This window comes from Magnolia sinica, chromosome 4 (genome assembly GCF_029962835.1).
Source record: "Magnolia sinica isolate HGM2019 chromosome 4, MsV1, whole genome shotgun sequence".
NCBI classification, from domain to species: Eukaryota; Viridiplantae; Streptophyta; class Magnoliopsida; order Magnoliales; family Magnoliaceae; genus Magnolia; species Magnolia sinica.
In genome coordinates this window covers 110,756,461-110,776,363 of record NC_080576.1, presented here as the reverse complement: position 1 = coordinate 110,776,363, position 19,903 = coordinate 110,756,461, and the positions used below count along the sequence as shown (strand labels likewise).

Here is a 19,903-nt window from a genome sequence, read left to right as displayed (position 1 = left end):
CAAAACCAAAACCTATAACCTAAACCTTAACCTATAACCTAAACTTAAAACCTATAACCTAAAACCTAATCCTAAACCTAAACCTAAACTTATAACTTAAAACCTAAATATATTCTCAAATCCCTAAACCTAGACGTACACCTAATTCTAATCTCAACTCCCTAACCTAAACCTAAACCTAAACTTGAAAATTCAAACCTAAACCGGATCCCGAACTCGAACCCAATTGCTGTAATAATGTAGCCCAATCACATGGCAAGATACAAGAATGTATTCCTTTTAACACATGCCCCTTTATACAAAGCTTTAATTTTTGTTGTTGTTTCTATTAACTTGAATTGTAGCCCAATCACATGGCAAGAAATAAGAATTATCCTTTTTAACACATGCCCCTTTTTACAAAGCTTTAATTTTTGTTGTTGTTTCTATTAACTTGAATTGAAACACTTTTTTGCATTATTTGCTTGCATTAGTTTTATTTTAATGATCAATTTTATTTTAAGAAAGTGCTCACTTTTTTGGAAGAAGTTTATGCAATTCTTCATGATTCTGAATTATAATGTTTTGTTAGTTTAATATATATATATATATTTTTTAGATGAAAGACACATAAATTGTTGCTGATTTTTTTCATTATTTATTTTTTTATGATGTTAAACTTATATGTATTTATGTGTGGATGAATGTAATGTGGATAAGATTATTTGTGTTTGGATGGATGTAGTTTATGTTTGGATGAATGTAGTTTATGTTGGATTTATGTAGTTTCGCTTTAGATGGATGTGAATGTGAATATAATGAAATATATTATATAACAGGTGTATATCAGGAAGAATATGATGAATGTAGTTTATGTTGGATTTATGTAGTTTCGCTTTAGATGGATGTGAATGTGAATATGATGAAATATATCATATAACAGGTGTATATAAGGAAGAATATGATGAATGTAGTTTATGTTGGATTTATGTAGTTTCGTTTTAAATGGATGTGAATGTGAATATGATGAAATATATTACATAACAGGTGTATATCAAGAAGAATACGATGAAATATATTGTAACAGGTGTATATTGACCCTCTCAGCTTCGAAGGCTCATAAAGGACTGTCCATGACAGTCCTTTTTAAGGACGGTCTATGGCCGTCCTTTGAAGGCTCATAAGAGACGGTCCATGACCGTCCTTTGAAGGGCTATAAGAGACGGTCCATGACAGTCCTTTTTAAGGACGGTTCATGACCGTCCTTTTAAACAACAGTCCATGACCATCCTTTGAAGGCTCATTAGAGATGGTCCATGACGGCCTTTCTAAAGGACGGTTTATGACCGTCCTTCTAAAGGACGGTCCAAAGCCTTATCAGAGACGGTCCATGACCGTCCTTTTTAAGGACGGTCCACGACCGTCCTTTTTTCGTCAATAAGAATGACGGTTTTCGACCGTCCTTTAAGTAATACGACACGTCAAAATTTGACGACCCATGCGACGGTCCATGACCGTCCTTTTTGGTCATTTGAGACGGTTTTGGACCGTCCTTTTTTCACAGTTTTAGCGTAGTGTATGGAACAACATGAAGAATTCGTTCTACCAGAAAATGAAAACAAAGTATGCAGATTAGTCAAATTATTGTATGGATTAAAACAAGCACCAAAACAGTGGCATGAGAAGTTTGATTCCAAAATACTTTCTCATGGTTTCATACATAATGTAGCTGACAAATGCATATATTCTAAAGTAGATGGTAGTTACATAGTTATTATTTGTCTGTATGTTGATGACATGTTAATAATAAGTAAAAAAAATGGAAGGTGTAACTCAAACAAAAAGATTTCTATCTTCCGTATTTAAAATGAAGGATCTTGGACAAGTTGATACCATTCTTGGTATCAAAGTTAAAAAACATTGTGGGAGTTATGCTTTGTGTCCATCTCATTATATTGAGAAGATACTAAACAAGTTAAATCATCTAAATATAAAAGAAACAAAGACCCCATTTGATCCAAGTATCAAGCTAAAAGAAAATACTGGAAGAATAGTTGCACAATTAGAATATGCGAGTGCTATAGGGAGTCTTATGTATGCTATGCAATGCATTAGACCTGATATCGCATATGCTGTGAGTAAGCTTAGTAGGTTTACTAGTAACCCCAGTACTGAACACTGGAATGCAATAAGTAGAGTCATTGGTTACTTAAAAGCAACAAAAGACTTAGGACTATTCTATTCAGAGTTTCCTGCCGTATTGGAAGGATATACCGATGCGAGTTGGATATCGAGTGCAGGGGACAACAAGTCTACTACAGGGTGGGTATTCACCCTAAGAGGTGCAGTTGTACCTTGAGGATCCAAGAAACAAACTTATATAACGCATTCAACTATGGAGTCTGAATTTATAGCCCTGGCTGCAACAGGCAAAGAGGCTGAGTGGCTAAGGAATCTTCTATTAAAAATTTCTTTCTGTGTAAAGCCTATATCGGCTGTGTCACTACATTATGATAGTGAAGCCACATTAGCTAGAGCTTATAGCGACACTTATAATGGTAAGTCTAGACATATTAGTTTTCGACATGATTATGTCAAACAATTGATTCGAGATGGAATCATTGCTATTTCTTATGTGAAATCAAGCAATAACCTGGCAGATCCTTTTACTAAACCTCTACCGAGAGAGGTAGTAAAGGCTACATCTAGAGGGATGGGGTTGAAACTCTTTAACCAAAGTTCCACCAGTGATGGTAACCCAACCTAAAGTCAGAAAATCTCTAATTTTGGGTTTAATGGGTAAGAACAAGTCACTAATATGTAGAAAGTTTTTCAGCACTAAAATTATAAAACCTCATCCATAATAGATAAGTACTGAGCGTTACGATAGAGGGTTGAGTCTTAGAACTCTTAATGAAATCCAGTCTATAAGGACAAGTATCTTATAGTAACGGAGATACTGGAAGGATTTCACCTATATGAACGTAGAGATGGTACCGTCTCTCATGAGAGTTAGGAGTTTTTCTCTCGGGATCATTCATAAATTAGGATAAGCACATGGCCATTAATCGTGCTGAGCAAGATTATGGGAACTTTAACAAACACATAGCGAATATGTGTGTGGTATTTCCAATTCTATTATCTAGGAATAATTGGTTCAAAGCTGCGGCTACCAGTCATGTCGACAGAGTTTTGAAATACTTATACTAAGGAAAGATTAAAATCGAAAGATATCTTTCTTTATGCATATAAGCAAATTATTCTGGCAGTATTGTTTAACCGAGAAAATATTTTTATAAAAAATCAAGTGGGGGATTGTTGCAAAAATATTGATTTTAATAAAAAATATTTTAATAATAAAATAATATATAATATAAAAAGTTGTTTTGAAAAAATACTTTTCTGTGGGTTTTTTGGGAATAGTCCCACATGAAAAAGAGAAGAGAAAAACCTGTAGTTTATATGAAAGATGTGAAGTATTATAATATTTACCTACCTAGTTCGTGGACTATGGACCTTGCGTGTTCCAGTGCGTAGCATTGGAACACCCCCGCGCGCGCTCGGGCAAGGGCACGGGCATGGGCACGGGCTCGGGCTCGGGCTCGGGCTCGGGCTCGGACTCGGTCTCGGTCATGGGCACGGGCACGGGCTCGGTGCGAGGTTATGGGCATGTGAGGCAGTGTGGCTGTAGAGGTGCTAGTGGCGCACTTCGCACGTCCGCATCGTGTCACAGAGGGTCGCTCCTTCGCGACCTTGAGCTAACCGGAGCGAGACGTGTGCGAGTTGCGGTGCGACTAAGTGGCTATGGCGGGTGACTGGTTAGCAGAGAGACTAAAGGACTGGGAGAGAAATCTCTCAGTATAAATAGATGGACTGAAAAGAGTTGTTGCAGCAAAAACTGTAACAGCTGAGCTATTAGTGCAGGGTCCAGATGTAACTGTTGCATGGCTAGCCCAACAGCTAGAAAATGGCTAGTTGTTGTCTCACAACAGTCAGCATGCAGCAGCTTAATGGTTCATGCACAACAGTTAGAAAACGGCCATAAAAGTTTTCCAACAGCCAGAAATGGCTTAATGGAATTTAAGTCTCTAGACCATAACCCCCTAGCCACCATAGCTTATAAAAGGAAGACCTGGATGAGTTTCCAAACCATCTCAACTCACTCCAGCAAACCCATACGAACTGAGACAGCTAGCCCCTCTCCACTCATATATTCTAGTGTTTCCAGCAATATAGCAAGGCTTAAACCTTAGCTTGAAGAACAGACCAGCGGTGTGGTCTAGAACGGTTCAACTGAACCAGTAGCTGAAGATTTGAACTGCCTTGTGCAGAAGTTTTTCTCTTCTTTTCTTCTTCTTTTAGAATTTTTTCCTTTATACTGTAATACTGCCAGAAAGTGTGTAATTGAGTTCCATTTGGTGGGCCTTCGTGTTTGCTGAACGCAGACCCACACCAGGCTCGTCGTATCCTAGAAGCTATTTGCCTGTAACCTACCAGCATACTTAATTCACTTGAATAGGGGCAAATAACGCTTTAAGGACAGCGTTTCAGACGTGCTTCAGCCTGTCCTGATTTCTGATTATTTTGCACTTTTCGATTTCCACATTATACAGAAATACTTTAATCTGTATAATTTCCAACATGAATCACATATAGGGATGATTTTTTATTATCCATGTATGTATCTTATATGGGTTGTACACATGGTTCTTGGGGTGGGTTCCATATAAACATCATGGTGGGGCCTACTTGAGCCGCTAACCCTTTTGTTCCCACAGTCCATTTGTTAAAAAGAAGGTATTCTACTAGTAATTACTTAAAATAGTGGTAGCTTATTGAAAACCTTTTTGAAAAAAATATTGGAATATAAGTTTCATATTAAGGACCCTTGTGATAAAAACTTATTTTCAACACTTATCATTGAAATTTGATATTTTAAGTGATTTCACTTATTAAAATTATTTATTGAATCTAACTTATTAAGTGCTTAAATTAATTTTTATTGAAAATGTGTTTTTTTTTTTTTTAAAAAAAACTCCCCTCCCTGTTTTCGCTATTTAATCAAACATGAGGCCTTACATATTAACGAATGATTGTATTTGGTTAATGTGTGCGATTAGGATAGTGCGTGCATGCGTGCTAGAGTCGTACTCAACCACTCGACTTGAGTTCGATTGAACACTAATGACCTTGGCTTTAAGATAGACCGATTAAGATTGAATCCATGTGATTAGCTTCTTTCTTAGTCATTGATTGCTACAATGATTAGGCGATTTAGAAGGGTAGGGGTTAATCCTCCTAGATATATATATATTTTTTCCTTCCATACTAAGTACTTTTATTTCAACAATGATTGTAAGCCTTGTATTTCTCAATAGAACAATGATAGATGGATACAATTAAAACTAGAAAGGCTGACTATGCTAATTTTAATGATTTGTATTTGAAGACTAATACAACCAGCATATAAGCAAAATAAACAGAGAAATAAAAGATAAATATCTACGATCACTTGTGTGGACAAACAATCAAAGCAAACAATCAACAAAATATGATTGGTGGTTTGATGTTCTAAATGAGGACTTAGTTGATCAAGAGATTCGATGATGGTAGGTTATGGATATTTATGGACGTATTGATATAAGCTAACCTAAACTTTAGACATTCTATAGTGTGGTTGAACAGAAGTGGAGGAATTAGAAACTAAGATAAGCAACATTGCACTATGTAGTAGATTGTGTTTGGTGTGGACCTCGAGCTCTTTATTACATGCTCTTTATATAGCGGCTTGGGAGAAGGCAAACACTCGTTAGGTTTGATGTTCTAAATGACGACTTAGTTGATCAAGAGATTCGATGATGGTAGGTTATGGATATTTATGGACGTATTGGTATAAGCTAACCTAAACTTTAGACGTTCTGTAGTGTGGTTGAACAGAAGTAGAGGAATTAGAAACTAATATAAGCAACATTGCATTATGTAATAGATTGTGTTTGGTGTGGACCTCGAGCTCTTTATTACATGCTCTTTATATAGCTTGGGAGAAGGCAAACACTCGTTAGGTTTTCTTATTTGTTCAGGATCTCTAGCGATTATGGTTCACAATTCTTTTCTGATATTTCCAGCCTGGCTAAAAAGATTTTCACGAGTTACGGTACCAAACTGTTTTCAGATCTCATTATCAGCATGACTGTAAAGATTCATGGACGTTATGAGATCGGTTTCACTGGATCTGAATTCTTTTCAGAGTATTTGATTTCCTTCTCTTTTAAGAAGAAACCACTTCTTGAACCTTCATAATTATTGCGAGAGCACCAATCATCTCCTGAAGGATCTCTTGTTTTAGCGGGATTGTGTGGGATAACCTTGTCGAGTATATTCAGTTTGTGATAAGATCCCTAACCCAACAGGTCTTTATACACTTATCAAGCATATTGCCTTACTCACATACTAGGGCTACATGTCACTTGTCATAAGGCCTTATCTATACATGTGCGTATGGCTTTGTTCCAATCTCCTTTTGGCAGGTGATGTACTACTGAAAGATATGGGGCAAAAGATATCCTCAGTATGTGACTAGAATTTCATCTATCATTATATGCATTGTACCGACATGTAGCGACATCTCATTGGTCCTGTAAATGCATTTAAACAAGTATAAACACTCCTATCAATTAATATTGAAGGTTGAATGCTGAAAGTGGTGTTGTATTAAAACTTCTTTTCACTTTGAACTAAAATATTTCTAAAATTATTTTAAAATTATAATTCAATATCTTAAGTTTTCAACACTTAAAATAATTTTCAGAACTTATTTTTTAATTTATTAAACGTCACCTAAGTAGGTAGTTTTTTTCTTTTTGGTACAATTCCCTTCTTAAATAGTAGCAATAAGTTGACTCCATTGGCTTTATAAACATAGACCGATAATGGTAGAAACGCGTGAACATGGCACGTGAAGGAGTTCTGTTTAACTTATAAATAGAAGTGGGGACTATCCTTTGGTCATCCAAAGCATCTACCAATGAGCCTCAAATACAAGTGCGGACTATCTTTCGATAATCCAAACCGTTGATATATGTCAGCCTCAAATAAAAGTAGGGACTATCTCTCGATGATCCAAACCGTTGATATGATGAGCCTCACCTTTTTGAAGTGAGGCTCCGCTTGTACAAGAAGGGAATATCAACGGTTTGGATCTTTAGAATCATGGTATCGTTTGTACAAAGTGAGAGCCCCAATCATAATATATATAAATAATATTGAACCTGAGAAATATATAATTCCTATGGTATCTACACATGTGCAGGTATACAGCATTTATATAGCACGCATAGACGGTGGGAAACCATCACATTTCAAAACAAGATCCAAGGAACGTACTGTGAAATTCATGTGTGTGATATCTAATCCATCCATTGGGTGGGCACAATAATACAATAATTCTCTTATTTGTCATGAACCCACTTCAAAACCTGAATCCCCAGGGCAAGATGCTACCTAATTTTGATTACATCCGGCCGGGTCTTCAAGATCTAGACACAGACGCGAACATACTTAGACCCGACAAGACCATAACCTAATGATAGGTCTCACCCGCAGATATGCAATTTCTGGTCTGCAGAGTCGTGTCTATTGTTCGAGAAAAAGCATGTGATTTTTCGAAGATCTCGTATGATTTACGCTTGCAGAAAGGTCCAATGTGTGATGATAATCTCACATAATGGTGGGCCCACACAGCCGGAAGGATTGGTAATGAATTCCCTCAAAACAGTTGTACGGATCAACAAATACTGCCAGGTGCCAACCTTGCCAATATAATGCGCAGTGGCCTGTATGTGTTCTAGCATACTTGCGAGGGAACCGGATTGCGTGTGTTGACGTCAGTATGTTCTTTGACCACACAATAACGTATGTGATATATCCAATCCGTCCATCCATTTGGCTATCATTTTATACATGAGCTGAACAAGAGGTAGATTCAAAGTTCAAGTGAACCACATCACAGAAAGCAGTGGGGATTAAATGTTCGCCATTGAAAACTTCTTTGGGGCAACAGCAGTTTTGGATCAAGCTGGTATTTGTGTTTTTCCTTAATCCAGATTTGTGTAACAATATGAACGGATTAGATGGAAAATAAACATCATGGTGGGCCCTAGGAAGGTTTTAATGTTGGTCCTCATTGTCCTGTCGTGGTGTCGATATAACACACATATATATCTTATGGGGTCCACAGAACTTGGTTACATTAACACACCACCTGGCACTCCATGCAATCCGCTTCCCCTTGATAGAACCGGCGGATGGCCCACCACCACTCTCTTCCGTGCACAGTGGGGATGCACCACCAACATGATTAAAACTGTTTTCAATCCCTTGGAGTAAGATGTGCCTCCTCCATACATAAGGGTAGGTGGGGCACATCGTATAAGTGCTCCACCCATATCTTCCATAGACATTACTCAAGTGGACCACACCACATGAAGCAGCTGTGATATTGACAGCCACCATTGAAACCTATTTGCTATCCAACCGGTTCATAAGATCCATAGATGAAGGGAAAACACAAATATTAGCTCAATCCAAAACTTCCTTCGGTCATTCACTCTAAAGAAAATTTTATTGGTACATGTTTAATCCCCATTGAGTAGTCTACTTGAGTCTGCCTCTACTTTTTTGGGTTCATACCTTAAAATGATCTGGCATAGCCAGTGTAGGTAAAACCTTGTCTTTAAAAATAAAATAAAATAAAAAGGTATTTTAAATTAAAATTTCCTTCTATATTCCTTTTTGAAAAAGTGTTGTCTTTTAGTGTATATATCTCTCACAACAAAAATCTTAAGTATATAAGAGATATATAAGAGATGTGGTTTGTTTAAAATTTGAGCAGCGAAGGAAGAATGAATATTTGGGTTCAACCATCTCTTTATAATGTGCACGTGTATTCGAAAGCCAACTGCTTGAAATTCTTGTTGCACTTAGAACACAGTCCAAAGAGGACATATATATTTGGTTTCCAGTGGAGTGACTAAGTTACGCATGAATTCAAACGTATAAGTGATTTTTTACTTCATTTTAAAATTTTATTTTATTTTTGAATTTCTATCAACTGTTTTTAGCAACTATTTCAATTTTTTTTTTTTAAAAACCCATACATCACGACGGGCTCTACAGTATTCGTACAGCAAAGCCATGCTAGAAGGATTAACGTACGGCGGGGCACTTTGGTGGTGGTTTAAGATGTGAACACTGGATGACTCAAGGTTGACTTGTTAAGGAACCTTCATAGGCCATGTGAGTAAAGATCAGTTCTTTGGATGAGTATGATGTTTTATAGACATGCACTCTCAAATTTGAGACATCGAACCGTTGAATTTGTAGGATTCACCTCGTAAAAATCAAAACAAAGAGTTTCAAAGGGATGGGTTTTTTTTATCTGAACAATAGGTGAACATCTAATTATAGATGGTTAAAAGAAAAATAGTCAACAGTTTCATTTCTACAAACAATTGTCTTCCATGGCAATATTGGCACAGTTGGAACGGTATAAATTTTTTATATGCATGCTAGATTTACCAAAACTATGTGCACGTGTATCAACCGATACAATTGCCAGAGTATCCAATAACTCACGGCTCATTGGTTCACTGTTCATTTGTTGACTCGGTAGCGCAGTTGCGTGGTTCTTACGACTCTCTCTCTCTCTCTCTCTCGGACGAACGATCCCACGAATTGAGGTTTTGATGGGATGTGGGGCCCGCCAGTGCAGGTACCAATCGGCATGTCATTCCCGACGTTGGATGGCACGCATGTCCGAGATCCGGACCGTTCATCAGGAAGTGTGTGCTGGGAAAAAGTCGCGGAGCCAAATATATCATTTCAGTCCGCTCATCAGAATAATAACACGTGTGAGAAAAATTGGCTTCTATGAAATAGTCCAGCGGTCCAATTTCAATCGTACATATGTGGCTTAATCGATGAGCATACTGACCAGATTTTTTGCATAGGGCCTCTATACGGTGGCGCTACTTAATGAATGGCCCAGATCGATCACGCTCGTGCCATTCAATGTGGTAAATGACGAAGATCATAGTGTGCACTGCCTAATGAGATCGATCACAGTTGTGTCATCCACGGTGGGAAAGGACAAACCAACCATCTCTCTCTCTCTCTCTCTCTCTCTCTCTCTCTCTCTCTCTCTCTCAAATAGACGATATATTTCATTGGAGAGCTACCAAAGCATCAACATCTACGAAATTCGAAGCAGTTGTAAGCTTTCAGCCATGTTTTCTAAGTTCCTAATGTGGTTTCTACTCATGAGACTTGCAGCTTCTTCAGGCGACTATGATTTCATTTACAACGGATTCCGCGGCGCTAACATAAGCCTAGATGGCTCGGCAAAGATCACATCCAATGGCCTCCTTCTTCTCACCAATTCCTCAAGTCAAAAGGGCCATGCCTTCTACCCCAATCCCCTTCACTTCAAACCTTCACACAGTAAAATTCAATCTTTCTCTGTCAATTTCGTCTTTGCGATCATGCTCCAGTATCCAGGTGTGAGTAGTTCCGGGGTCTCCTTCGTTATCTCACCTTCGAAAGAGTTCCCAGGAGGTCAACTAGGCCAATACTGGGGCATCTTCAATCCGAACAACATCGGCAATTCATCAAATCACATAGCTATCATCGAGCTCGACACGGCCCTTGATCAAGATTTCGGTGATATCAATGAGAACCATGTTGGAGTCGACATCAATGGCTTAGTTTCCATCAAGTCCGCTCCTGCAGCTTACTTTAGTAATATGAGCGGCAGATTTGAGAATCTAACCCTGGTAAGTGGAGAACCGATGAATGTCTGGGTAGAATACAATGGTGAACAAAACCAACTCAATGTAACATTATCTCCTATCAAATTACCTAAACCTGATCGTCCACTCTTGTCATTGATGGTGGATCTTTCATCGATCGTCTTAGACGACATGTATATTGGTTTCTCTACATCAACCAAGGCGGCTCCAGCATCTCATTACATCTTGGGATGGAGCTTTAAGATGAACGGTCAGGCTCAGGTCCTTGATCCATTGCTCCTTCCTAAGCTTCCACGGATAGGACCCAAAAAGAAATCAAAGCTTTTAACAATTGGGTTACCCGTAATTGTGCTATTTCTCACGTTAACGGGCATCTCGGCTATCGGTCTCATCGTGAGAAGGAAGATCAAGTTCGCTGAAGTACTAGAGGACTGGGAACGTGAATACGGGACCCATCGGTTTTTGTATAAGGATCTATTCATGGCTACTAAGGGCTTCACAGACAAAGAGCTCCTGGGGATCGGAGGTTTTGGTAGGGTTTACCGAGGAGTTTTATCGACCTCAAATATCGAAGTAGCTGTGAAGAGAATCTCTCATGATTCTCGACAAGGGATGCGGGAATTCATATCCGAGATCATGAGCCTGGGTCGGCTCCGTCACCGGAACTTGGTGCAACTTCTCGGTTACTGCCGGCGAAAGAAAGAGCTCCTACTGGTCTATGATTATATGCCTAATGGAAGTCTGGACAAGTTCCTCTTTAACCATCCAAATTCAATGTTGAGCTGGAATCAACGGTTTCTGATAATCAAAGGAGTAGCTTCAGGGCTTCTCTACTTGCATGAGGAATGGGAGCAGGTGGTCCTTCACAGAGACATCAAAGCCGGCAATGTTTTATTAGATAGCGAGATGAATGGTAGATTAGGCGACTTCGGCCTTGCCAGATTGTATGATCATGGGGCTGGTCCACAGACGACCCACATGGTGGGGACCTTCGGATATCTTGCACCGGAGCTGACTGCGACTGGGAAAGCCACCACAAGCACTGACGTGTTCGCATTCGGAGCTTTCATGCTAGAGGTTGCTTGCGGGAGGAGACCTATCGATCCCCGATCATCGACAGATGAGGAAATCTTGGTCGAATGGGTGTCAGAATGCTGGAGGAGAGGGACAATACTGTCGGCCGCAGATCCAAAACTTGGACTTGACTATGAGGTGGAGGAGATGGAGTTAGTGCTGAAGCTTGGATTGCTGTGTTCACATCCGTTGTCGGCAGAGAGGCCGAGCATGTATCAAGTAATACAGTTTTTGGACCGTGGTGCACCTTTACCCGACCTCTCATCCGACGGTTTGGGCGCGGCGATCTTGGGGGTGGGCCATTATGAAGGGTCTTTTGATTTACGCTTCTCATATCCTTCTTCTTTGAATCAGGGGTTTGCAAGCACATCAGTCCAAGAATCGATCCTCTCCAGCGGCCGTTGATGGACGATGGTAACGTGTTACACGATGGATAGGAAATGGGATTGACGTTGACCCGAATATACCTAGTTGACGTTGCTTTGGTTGGTGACGTTTCATCCTTTTTTGTCGTTTAGCTTTGCTTTTCTCTGGTTGGATGATGCTTTTCTTTAATAAGAATCATATTTACAAAGGTCATGAAATATTTTGCGTTTGGAAATTTTATATGCGTTCAAGGATTCCCGCCCAGTGGCGCCCACCACCAATTAAGGTGTAATTTTTTATATTATTATTATTATTATTAGTATTATTATTTTCATGCATTCGTTGAACCGAGTCGAGCTGGGCTTGGCCACTGGCTGACCTCAGCTTGAACTTGGCTCGGCTCGGTCCTCGAGCCTAACTGGCCAACTCGGCTCGGTTCGGTCAGCAGCTCGAGCTGAGTTCGCCATTGAGGCATTTGCACAAACACCTTAACTACAACTTCAAAATTCCACTGTTTTACAAACATAGGCAATTGTTTTACAGGTATTTTATCAAACACCTTCTACACAACATAAAAATCAAGAAAAATAAAGAGAAAAAGGGTATTTGTTTCATGTACATACTTTCCTTGCCACCAGCCACATTTGGTTGAGTCATTTTATCAAACAGTTGGTGAGCAACATCAATGGCAAAGTAACCGAGTCACCGAACTGGTTCGATCCGAGTTAGATTCAAGCTGGATTTGATTCGAGTCGAGCTGGGCCTGCTCGAACTCGGCTCGAACTCATTTTTGAGCTAAAAAAATCAGTTCGACTCGGCTCGAACTCAGCTTCAAACCGAGTTGAATCGAGCTTTTTCGAGTCGAGTTGAGCGAGCTAACCGAGCTAGCTCGGTTCATGTACACCTCCTACATTTCGTACGGGATAACTGCTTTATTAGCTAACAACCAATGAAAAGCATATTAATATTTATATGAGGGAGAATTACTTAAAAGGGATTCTGTCATGTTTCGTTGCCTATTCATCACTACATGATCACTTGAATGGTGATCCATATCATACACGGAAAGGATGTTATGTGTGTGCCATGATCCAAGAATCAATCACGTGTTTCTATTGTAATTTTTGGCAAACGCTTACCATGCTTTTTTATCCCAATGGAGTGTTGCACGCAATCCCGATAGTTTTGTCCTTAAAGCTAACATGGTACCATAGCCTTGATGTAGCTCTTTAATCCTTTCCAAACTTACTACCTATGTTGCTACCAATCCACTGTTTAAACCGGATGCGGATTGCGTCCTGCCACGCCCGTCTCTAGCTGAGAACAAGTAGGGGCTTTGAGTGGCCATCGTGATATATGGGTATCCACACCGTTCATCCATTTTTTCGTATCATTTTAAGGTATAAACCCGAACATGAGGCAGATCCAAGGTTCAAGTGGACTACACGATGGGGATTAAACTCTTATCGCTGAAAACTTCTCAGGGCCACTGAAGTTTTGGATGGAGCTGATATTTGTGTTCTCTTCATTCAGGTCTAATGTAACTTTATGAATACGTTGGATGGAAAATAAACATCACAGTGGGCCCTAGAAAAGTTTCAACTGTGAGAATCATTATCAAAGTTGCTTCCTATGGTGTAGTCAACTTGAACCTTGGATCTGCCTCATTTTTGGGCTTATATGCTAAAATGATATGAAAAAAATGGATGAATAGTCTAGATAAGACCCATACGTCACGGTGGTCACTCAAAGCTCCTGCCCGTTCCCAGCTAGACAAGCAGAGGTAGGATGCAATCCGCTACCGTTTAAATGTAGATCCGACCATTGTCATTATAACACGTAGTTGGATCTGCAACCGTTTGACATGTGCTGCCATTGCCACTAATGGATCTTTATTCATTGTCCTCATCTATCAATATGAAGGCCAGATTTTTCGGAATCGGATTAGCTGGTGTACCACACACCCCGACCTGGTTGGATAAGACGGGTGTTGACGCTCCTCAAGCTCCAAGTTGTACAAGCGGTCCAAATGAGATCAAACAAACATGGGCTCCACAATAATGTATTTATTATATCCACACCATTTTTCCATTTTCCAAAATCATTTTAGAGCATGAGCCCAAAAATGAGTCATATCCAAAGCTTAAGTGGACAAAACCACAAATAGAAGTGGGACAATGATTATCACCATTAAAACATTCATAGGCCCACCATAGCATTTATTTTCCATCCAATCTGTTCATAAGGGCACGTAGACATGGATGACAAGTAAAAGAAAATATCATATCAATCCAAAACTTTTGTGACCCCCACAAGGGTTTCAATGGTAGAAGTTAAATCCTCCACTACTTTTTAGAGTGTGGTCCACTTGATCTTTGAATCTATCTTAAAATTGTCGGTTTGTAAGGCACTTTAGTATCATCATTACCTTTATTACTGATTGCATGGAGAAATGTCAATTTCAGTGGATAGAGGAAGTAGCCTAAAACTTTGCAGAGATTAAAGAATACTTGTCTACTATTCCGGTCCTTGTGCTCCCTGTGACAAGCCATTCAAGGTAAAGCGAAATGCTTGTTATGTTGGTATTGGAGGGTATTGTCTTAAGAGGGCAGCCTGTAGTATTTTGCAGTGAGAAGCTAATTGAGACTTGTAAGAAGTAAGTGACATACAAGCTGAAGTTATATGTATTCATCTAGGCCTTATATAATTAGAGACATTATTGGACCCATTATGAGTTTATTTGCTATACAGACCATCAAGCTCTTAAAAATATTAACAATTAAGTTAATGTTAATCGTGTACATGTTAGATGGATTTCTTTCATACGATAATTCACATTTATATTGATTAGGCATAAAGCATGGTAGGAGAACAAGATTGCGGATGCACTTAGCATATGATCGACCTTACTAATTACCATGAGTAAGGAGGTTATGAGGTGAGTGGCTAAAATAATTATATACAAGAGGCAACAATTATGGGTGGATTTGGAGCAAAGTGGAACCTACCTATTATAGCTTTCGGGGTAACACGATTTTTCGAGAGGCAATTAAGGCCGGATGAATTCTTTTCTTTCAAACGATGGAAAAATGTAATAATGGTCAATATACCACCGTTTACGGTGGAAATTAAGAAACCAACACTAGTGGAATCAGGTTCGACTTGTCAACGAAGTTTCATTGCTAATGCGATAGAAGATCTGTACTCTGGATGAGTATGATATTCCATATAGATGCACTCCCAAATTTGAAATATGGAATATATAAAATCAAATCGAACCGTTTAATTCGTTGCATTAACCTTGTAAAAATCACAAGAAAGACTTTAAATGGGCTGGTTTAATTTCTAGACGATGGGTGGAATCTAAGAAATGGTTAAAATGAAAATACTGAACAGTCTCATTTTTACAAGCAAATTGTCTTCCAATCAGATAATAGTATTCTCTAATAATCTGATTTTAACTTTGTTTTGTACCTATCTATAAGAATCTTCTGTTGGAACGGTATAAATTTTTTATATGTATATTAGATTGGCCAATATTAAGTGCATGCGTATCAACTGTCACAATTGCCAGAGTATCAAATAACACACGGCTCATTCGGTTCGCTATTGATATGTTGACTTATCAACGCAGTTGCGTGGTTCTTACGACTCTCTCTCTCTCCATCTCTCCTCCGACGACGATCCCTCAATTATTGTTTTGATAGAACGCGGGGCCCGGCGTTGTAACTACCATTCGGGATGTCATCCCCGACGTTGGATGGTACCCATGTCCGAGATCTGGACCATTCATCAGGAAGTGTGTGCTGGGAATATATTGTGGACTAAAATAACACGTGAGAAAAATTGGCTGCTCGGAGAAAGTCCAACGGTCCAAATTCAATCGTACATATGTGGCTTAATTGATAATCATACCGCCCAGATTTTTTGCATATAGCCTCTATACGATGGATACTACCTAATGAATAGCCCAGATTTATCACGCTCGTGCCATTCAATGTTCAATGTGGTAAATGACGAAGATCACAGTCTGCGGTGGGAAATGACAAACCAACCATCGTGGAAAATGACAAACCAACCATCCCTCTCTCTCTCTCTCTCTCTCACTCATATGGACGACACGATATTTCATTAAAGAGCTACCAAGGCATCAAAATCTAAGAACTTCGAAGCCATCGTAAGCTTTCAGCCATGTTTTCGAAGCTCCTAACGTGGTTTCTCCTCATGAGATATGCAGCTTCAAAAGAAGATGGCGACGATTTCATTTACAACGGATTCCGTGGCGCTAACATGAGCTTGGACGGAGTAGCAGAGATCACATCGGATGGCCTACTGCTTCTTACCAATTCCATACAACAAAAGAAGGGCCACGCCTTCTACCCCATTCCTCTTCCCTTCAAAACTTCACAAGGTAAAACTCAATCCTTCTCTACCAATTTCGTCTTTGCAATCGTACCCAAGTATCCGAATATGAATGGCTACGGGGTCACCTTCGTGATTTCACCTTCGAAATACTTCCCAGGAGGTCAAGTAGGCCAATACATGGGCATCTTCAATCAGAATAACATCGGCAATTCATCGAATCACATAGTTGCCATCGAGCTCGACACATATCTTAATCCAGAATTCGGTGACATCGATGACAACCATGTCGGAGTTGACATCAATGGCTTACATTCCAACACGTCTGCTCCTGCAGCCTACTTTAGGAAAATGAGTGGTGGGTTTGAGAATGTAAGCCTTGTAAGCGGAGAACTGATGCATGTTTGGGTAGAATACGATGGTCTCCAAAACCATCTAAATGTAACATTATCTCCTATCAAATTACCTAAACCTGATCGTCCCCTCTTGTCATCGATGGTGGATCTTTCATCAATCATGTTAGATGATATGTATGTCGGTTTCTCTTCATCAACCAAGACGGTTCCTTCAGCCTATTACATCTTGGGATGGAGCTTTAAGATGAACGGTCAAGCTCAGGCCCTTGATCTCAGGCACCTTCCTAAGCTTCCACGGATAGGACCCAAAAAGAAATCGAAGCTTTTAACAATTGGGTTACCCGTAATTGTGATATTTTTCACGTTAACGGCCATCTTGGCTGTTGGTCTCATTGTGAGAAGGAAGATCAAGTTCGCAGAAGTACTAGAGGACTGGGAACATGAATACGGGACCCATCGGTTTTTGTATAAGGATCTATTCATGGCCACTAAGGGCTTCACTGACAAAGAGGTCCTGGGGTTCGGGGGTTTTGGTAGGGTTTACCGAGGAGTTTTATCGGCTTCGAAGATTGAAGTGGCGGTGAAGAGAGTCTCTCACGAATCTCGACAAGGGATGCGGGAATTCATATCTGAAATCGTGAGCCTGGGCCGCCTCCGCCACCGGAACTTGGTGCGACTTCTCGGCTACTGCCGGCGAAAGAGAGAGCTGCTACTGGTCTATGACTTCATGCCCTATGGAAGTCTGGACAAGTTCCTCTTCGACCATCCAAATTCAATGCTGAGCTGGAGTAAACGGTTTCAGATAATTAAAGGAGTAGCTTCAGGGCTTCTCTACTTGCATGAGGAGTGGGAGCAGGTGGTCCTTCACAGAGACATCAAAGCCAGTAATGTCTTATTAGATAGCGAGATGAATGGTAGATTAGGCGACTTCGGCCTCGCCAGATTGTATGATCATGGGACGGATCCACAGACGACACACATGGTGGGGACCTTCGGATATCTTGCACCAGAGCTGACTAAGACGGGGAAGGCAACCACAAGCACTGACGTATTTGCATTCGGAGCTTTCATGCTTGAGGTTGCTTGTGGGAGGAGGCCCATCGATCCCCAAGATGAGGTGACCTTGGTCCAGTGGGTGTCGGAATGCTGGAAGAGAGGGACAATTCTGGCTGCTGCAGATCCGAAACTGGGACTTGACTATGATGTGGAGGAGATGGAGTTGGTGCTTAAGATTGGATTGCTGTGTTTGCATCAATTGCCGGCTGAAAGGCCGAACATGCGGCAAGTAATGCAGTTTTTGGACCGCAATGCACCTTTACCCGAACTCTCATCCGATAGTCTGGGTGCAGCAATCCTTGCAGTAGGCCATTATAAAAGGTCAGATGATCTACGCTTGTCATATCCTTCTTCTTTGGAACTAGGGTTTGCAAGCACTTCATCGATCGAAGGATCGGTCCTCTCCGGTGGCCGTTGACGGACGATGGTAAGGAGTTACGTGATGGTGTGAGTTTGCTATCCTTTAACGGACCGGTAGATTTGCTAGAAGACAGAAAATAGGAGCTATGTAGACTAGAAAGTAACAATGTATTGGTGCTTTTTGGTTGACGTGGTACGCTTTTTTTTTCTTTAGCTTTACTACCACTTTTGTTGAAATGTAGAGAAGTTTACTCGTTTAGTTTGTAAAGCTCGAGGCCAAATGGAGGAGTTCTGTATAACTACGAACAAGTGGGACTATCTTTCTATAATCCAAACCGTTGATGTTATGAGCCTCACCTTTGATTTGAGGACCATAATATCAACGGTTTGGATCTGGGAACCATGGGTCCCGCTTGTACAAAGTGAGATCCCGAATCATGGTTTATAAATATTCAACCCAAGAATTTTGTAAGCCCTCAGCTTCGATTAGGTATACACTGTTTATTTAGCATGCTTAGACAGTGGGAAACCCAGCACATTTCAAAATGAGATCCAAGGAAGGCATTTTGAAAATCATGTTGGGATTCTAGCCCGCGGCCCCTGGACGGTCAGAGATTAATGTGCACCGAGTTCTCAGTACTGTACTCAGAAAGACTATGGATAATACGAGTGTTATTTTATTTCGATTCTGTGTAGTTGGCTGATGTTGTTCTTTAGCATGAATCATATTTACAAAGGTTACGAAAGATTTTCCTCGTGTTTGTAAATTTTGAATTCACATAGGGATTTCCACCCACCAGCAATGAAAGGTGCAGATTTTCTCATCAATTGCTCGAGGACAGCTGCTTGCCTAGCCAACAGCAGATGGAAAACACATGAAGATTCATCTAAGGGAGATATATTTAAAGGGATTCTATCATGTTTCAGTGCTTATTCATCACCACGTGGTTACTTGGATGGTGATCTAGATCATCTGTGTAGTGGATCTTACTATCGGTGGACCATGATCCAAGAATTACATCAATCATGTGTTTCTATTGTAATACTTTGGCACATATTTCTCCTAATGGATATAAATTTTCAGTGCATAATTCCTAAAGTTATTATAATATTATATATAAGAATTATAGGTCACACATGGCACTATTTATGTAAGTGATGAAATGAATGGTCAAGATCATTTAAACAAGGTATAAGATGGGCCTTGAGGTATAGTATATATACACATTCCTTAATCTGTATACATGGCCGACATGATCAAGGGAAGTATTAGGAACATTCAAGTAGGAAATAGGCATTTCATCAATTTTTGAGACAGGACCCACAATTTTTTGAGCTTGAACTTGGGCTTGTGTCAGCTGTACTAGGGCCTTGCCATGTTGGGCTAGACTCGGGCCTTAGGTCTAAAGTTTCGTGATGGGCCTAGACCTAGGCTTAGACCCAGCCAGTATTCTTGCCTGGATATTTCACTAGATCCAGGGTCTAAAAAGCACTTCATTGTGATTGTCTTAATCATTGGATAAGAGTATTAGAGGAAATGATTGT

General features: G+C 40.0%; 2 protein-coding genes across 5 annotated transcripts; both read left to right on the top strand.

Moving 5' to 3' along the window:
• The first annotated feature begins 9,965 nt into the window (after positions 1-9,965).
• Positions 9,966-12,478, top strand: LOC131243805 (L-type lectin-domain containing receptor kinase IV.1-like). Of its 3 annotated transcripts, none has more exons than XM_058243392.1 (2): positions 9,966-10,115; positions 10,309-12,478. In XM_058243392.1, the coding sequence occupies exon 2, from the start codon at positions 10,518-10,520 to the stop codon at positions 12,261-12,263; it is 1,746 nt and encodes a 581-aa protein (XP_058099375.1). In that variant the 5' UTR covers positions 9,966-10,115; positions 10,309-10,517; the 3' UTR covers positions 12,264-12,478. The 3 variants fall into 3 exon arrangements, with proteins under 3 accessions (XP_058099375.1, XP_058099376.1, XP_058099374.1); XM_058243393.1 differs by lacking the exon at positions 9,966-10,115 and having other exon boundaries at positions 10,175-10,476; positions 10,951-12,478; XM_058243391.1 differs by lacking the exon at positions 9,966-10,115 and having other exon boundaries at positions 10,175-12,478.
• A 3,833-nt stretch (positions 12,479-16,311) lies between these two features.
• LOC131243804 (L-type lectin-domain containing receptor kinase SIT2-like) lies at positions 16,312-19,042 on the top strand. 2 transcript variants are annotated; one of them, XM_058243390.1, is made up of 2 exons: positions 16,312-16,635; positions 17,110-19,042. In XM_058243390.1, the coding sequence occupies exons 1-2, from the start codon at positions 16,416-16,418 to the stop codon at positions 18,414-18,416; spliced, it is 1,527 nt and encodes a 508-aa protein (XP_058099373.1). In that variant the 5' UTR covers positions 16,312-16,415; the 3' UTR covers positions 18,417-19,042. The 2 variants fall into 2 exon arrangements, with proteins under 2 accessions (XP_058099373.1, XP_058099372.1); XM_058243389.1 differs by having other exon boundaries at positions 16,312-19,042.
• Positions 19,043-19,903: the final 861 nt, after the last annotated feature.

Bases quoted from the DNA above. Each gene is read 5' to 3' on its own strand.
- LOC131243805 (XM_058243391.1), top strand. From the start codon at position 10,263: ATGTTTTCTAAGTTCCTAATGTGGTTTCTACTCATGAGACTTGCAGCT.
- LOC131243804 (XM_058243389.1), top strand. From the start codon at position 16,416: ATGTTTTCGAAGCTCCTAACGTGGTTTCTCCTCATGAGATATGCAGCT.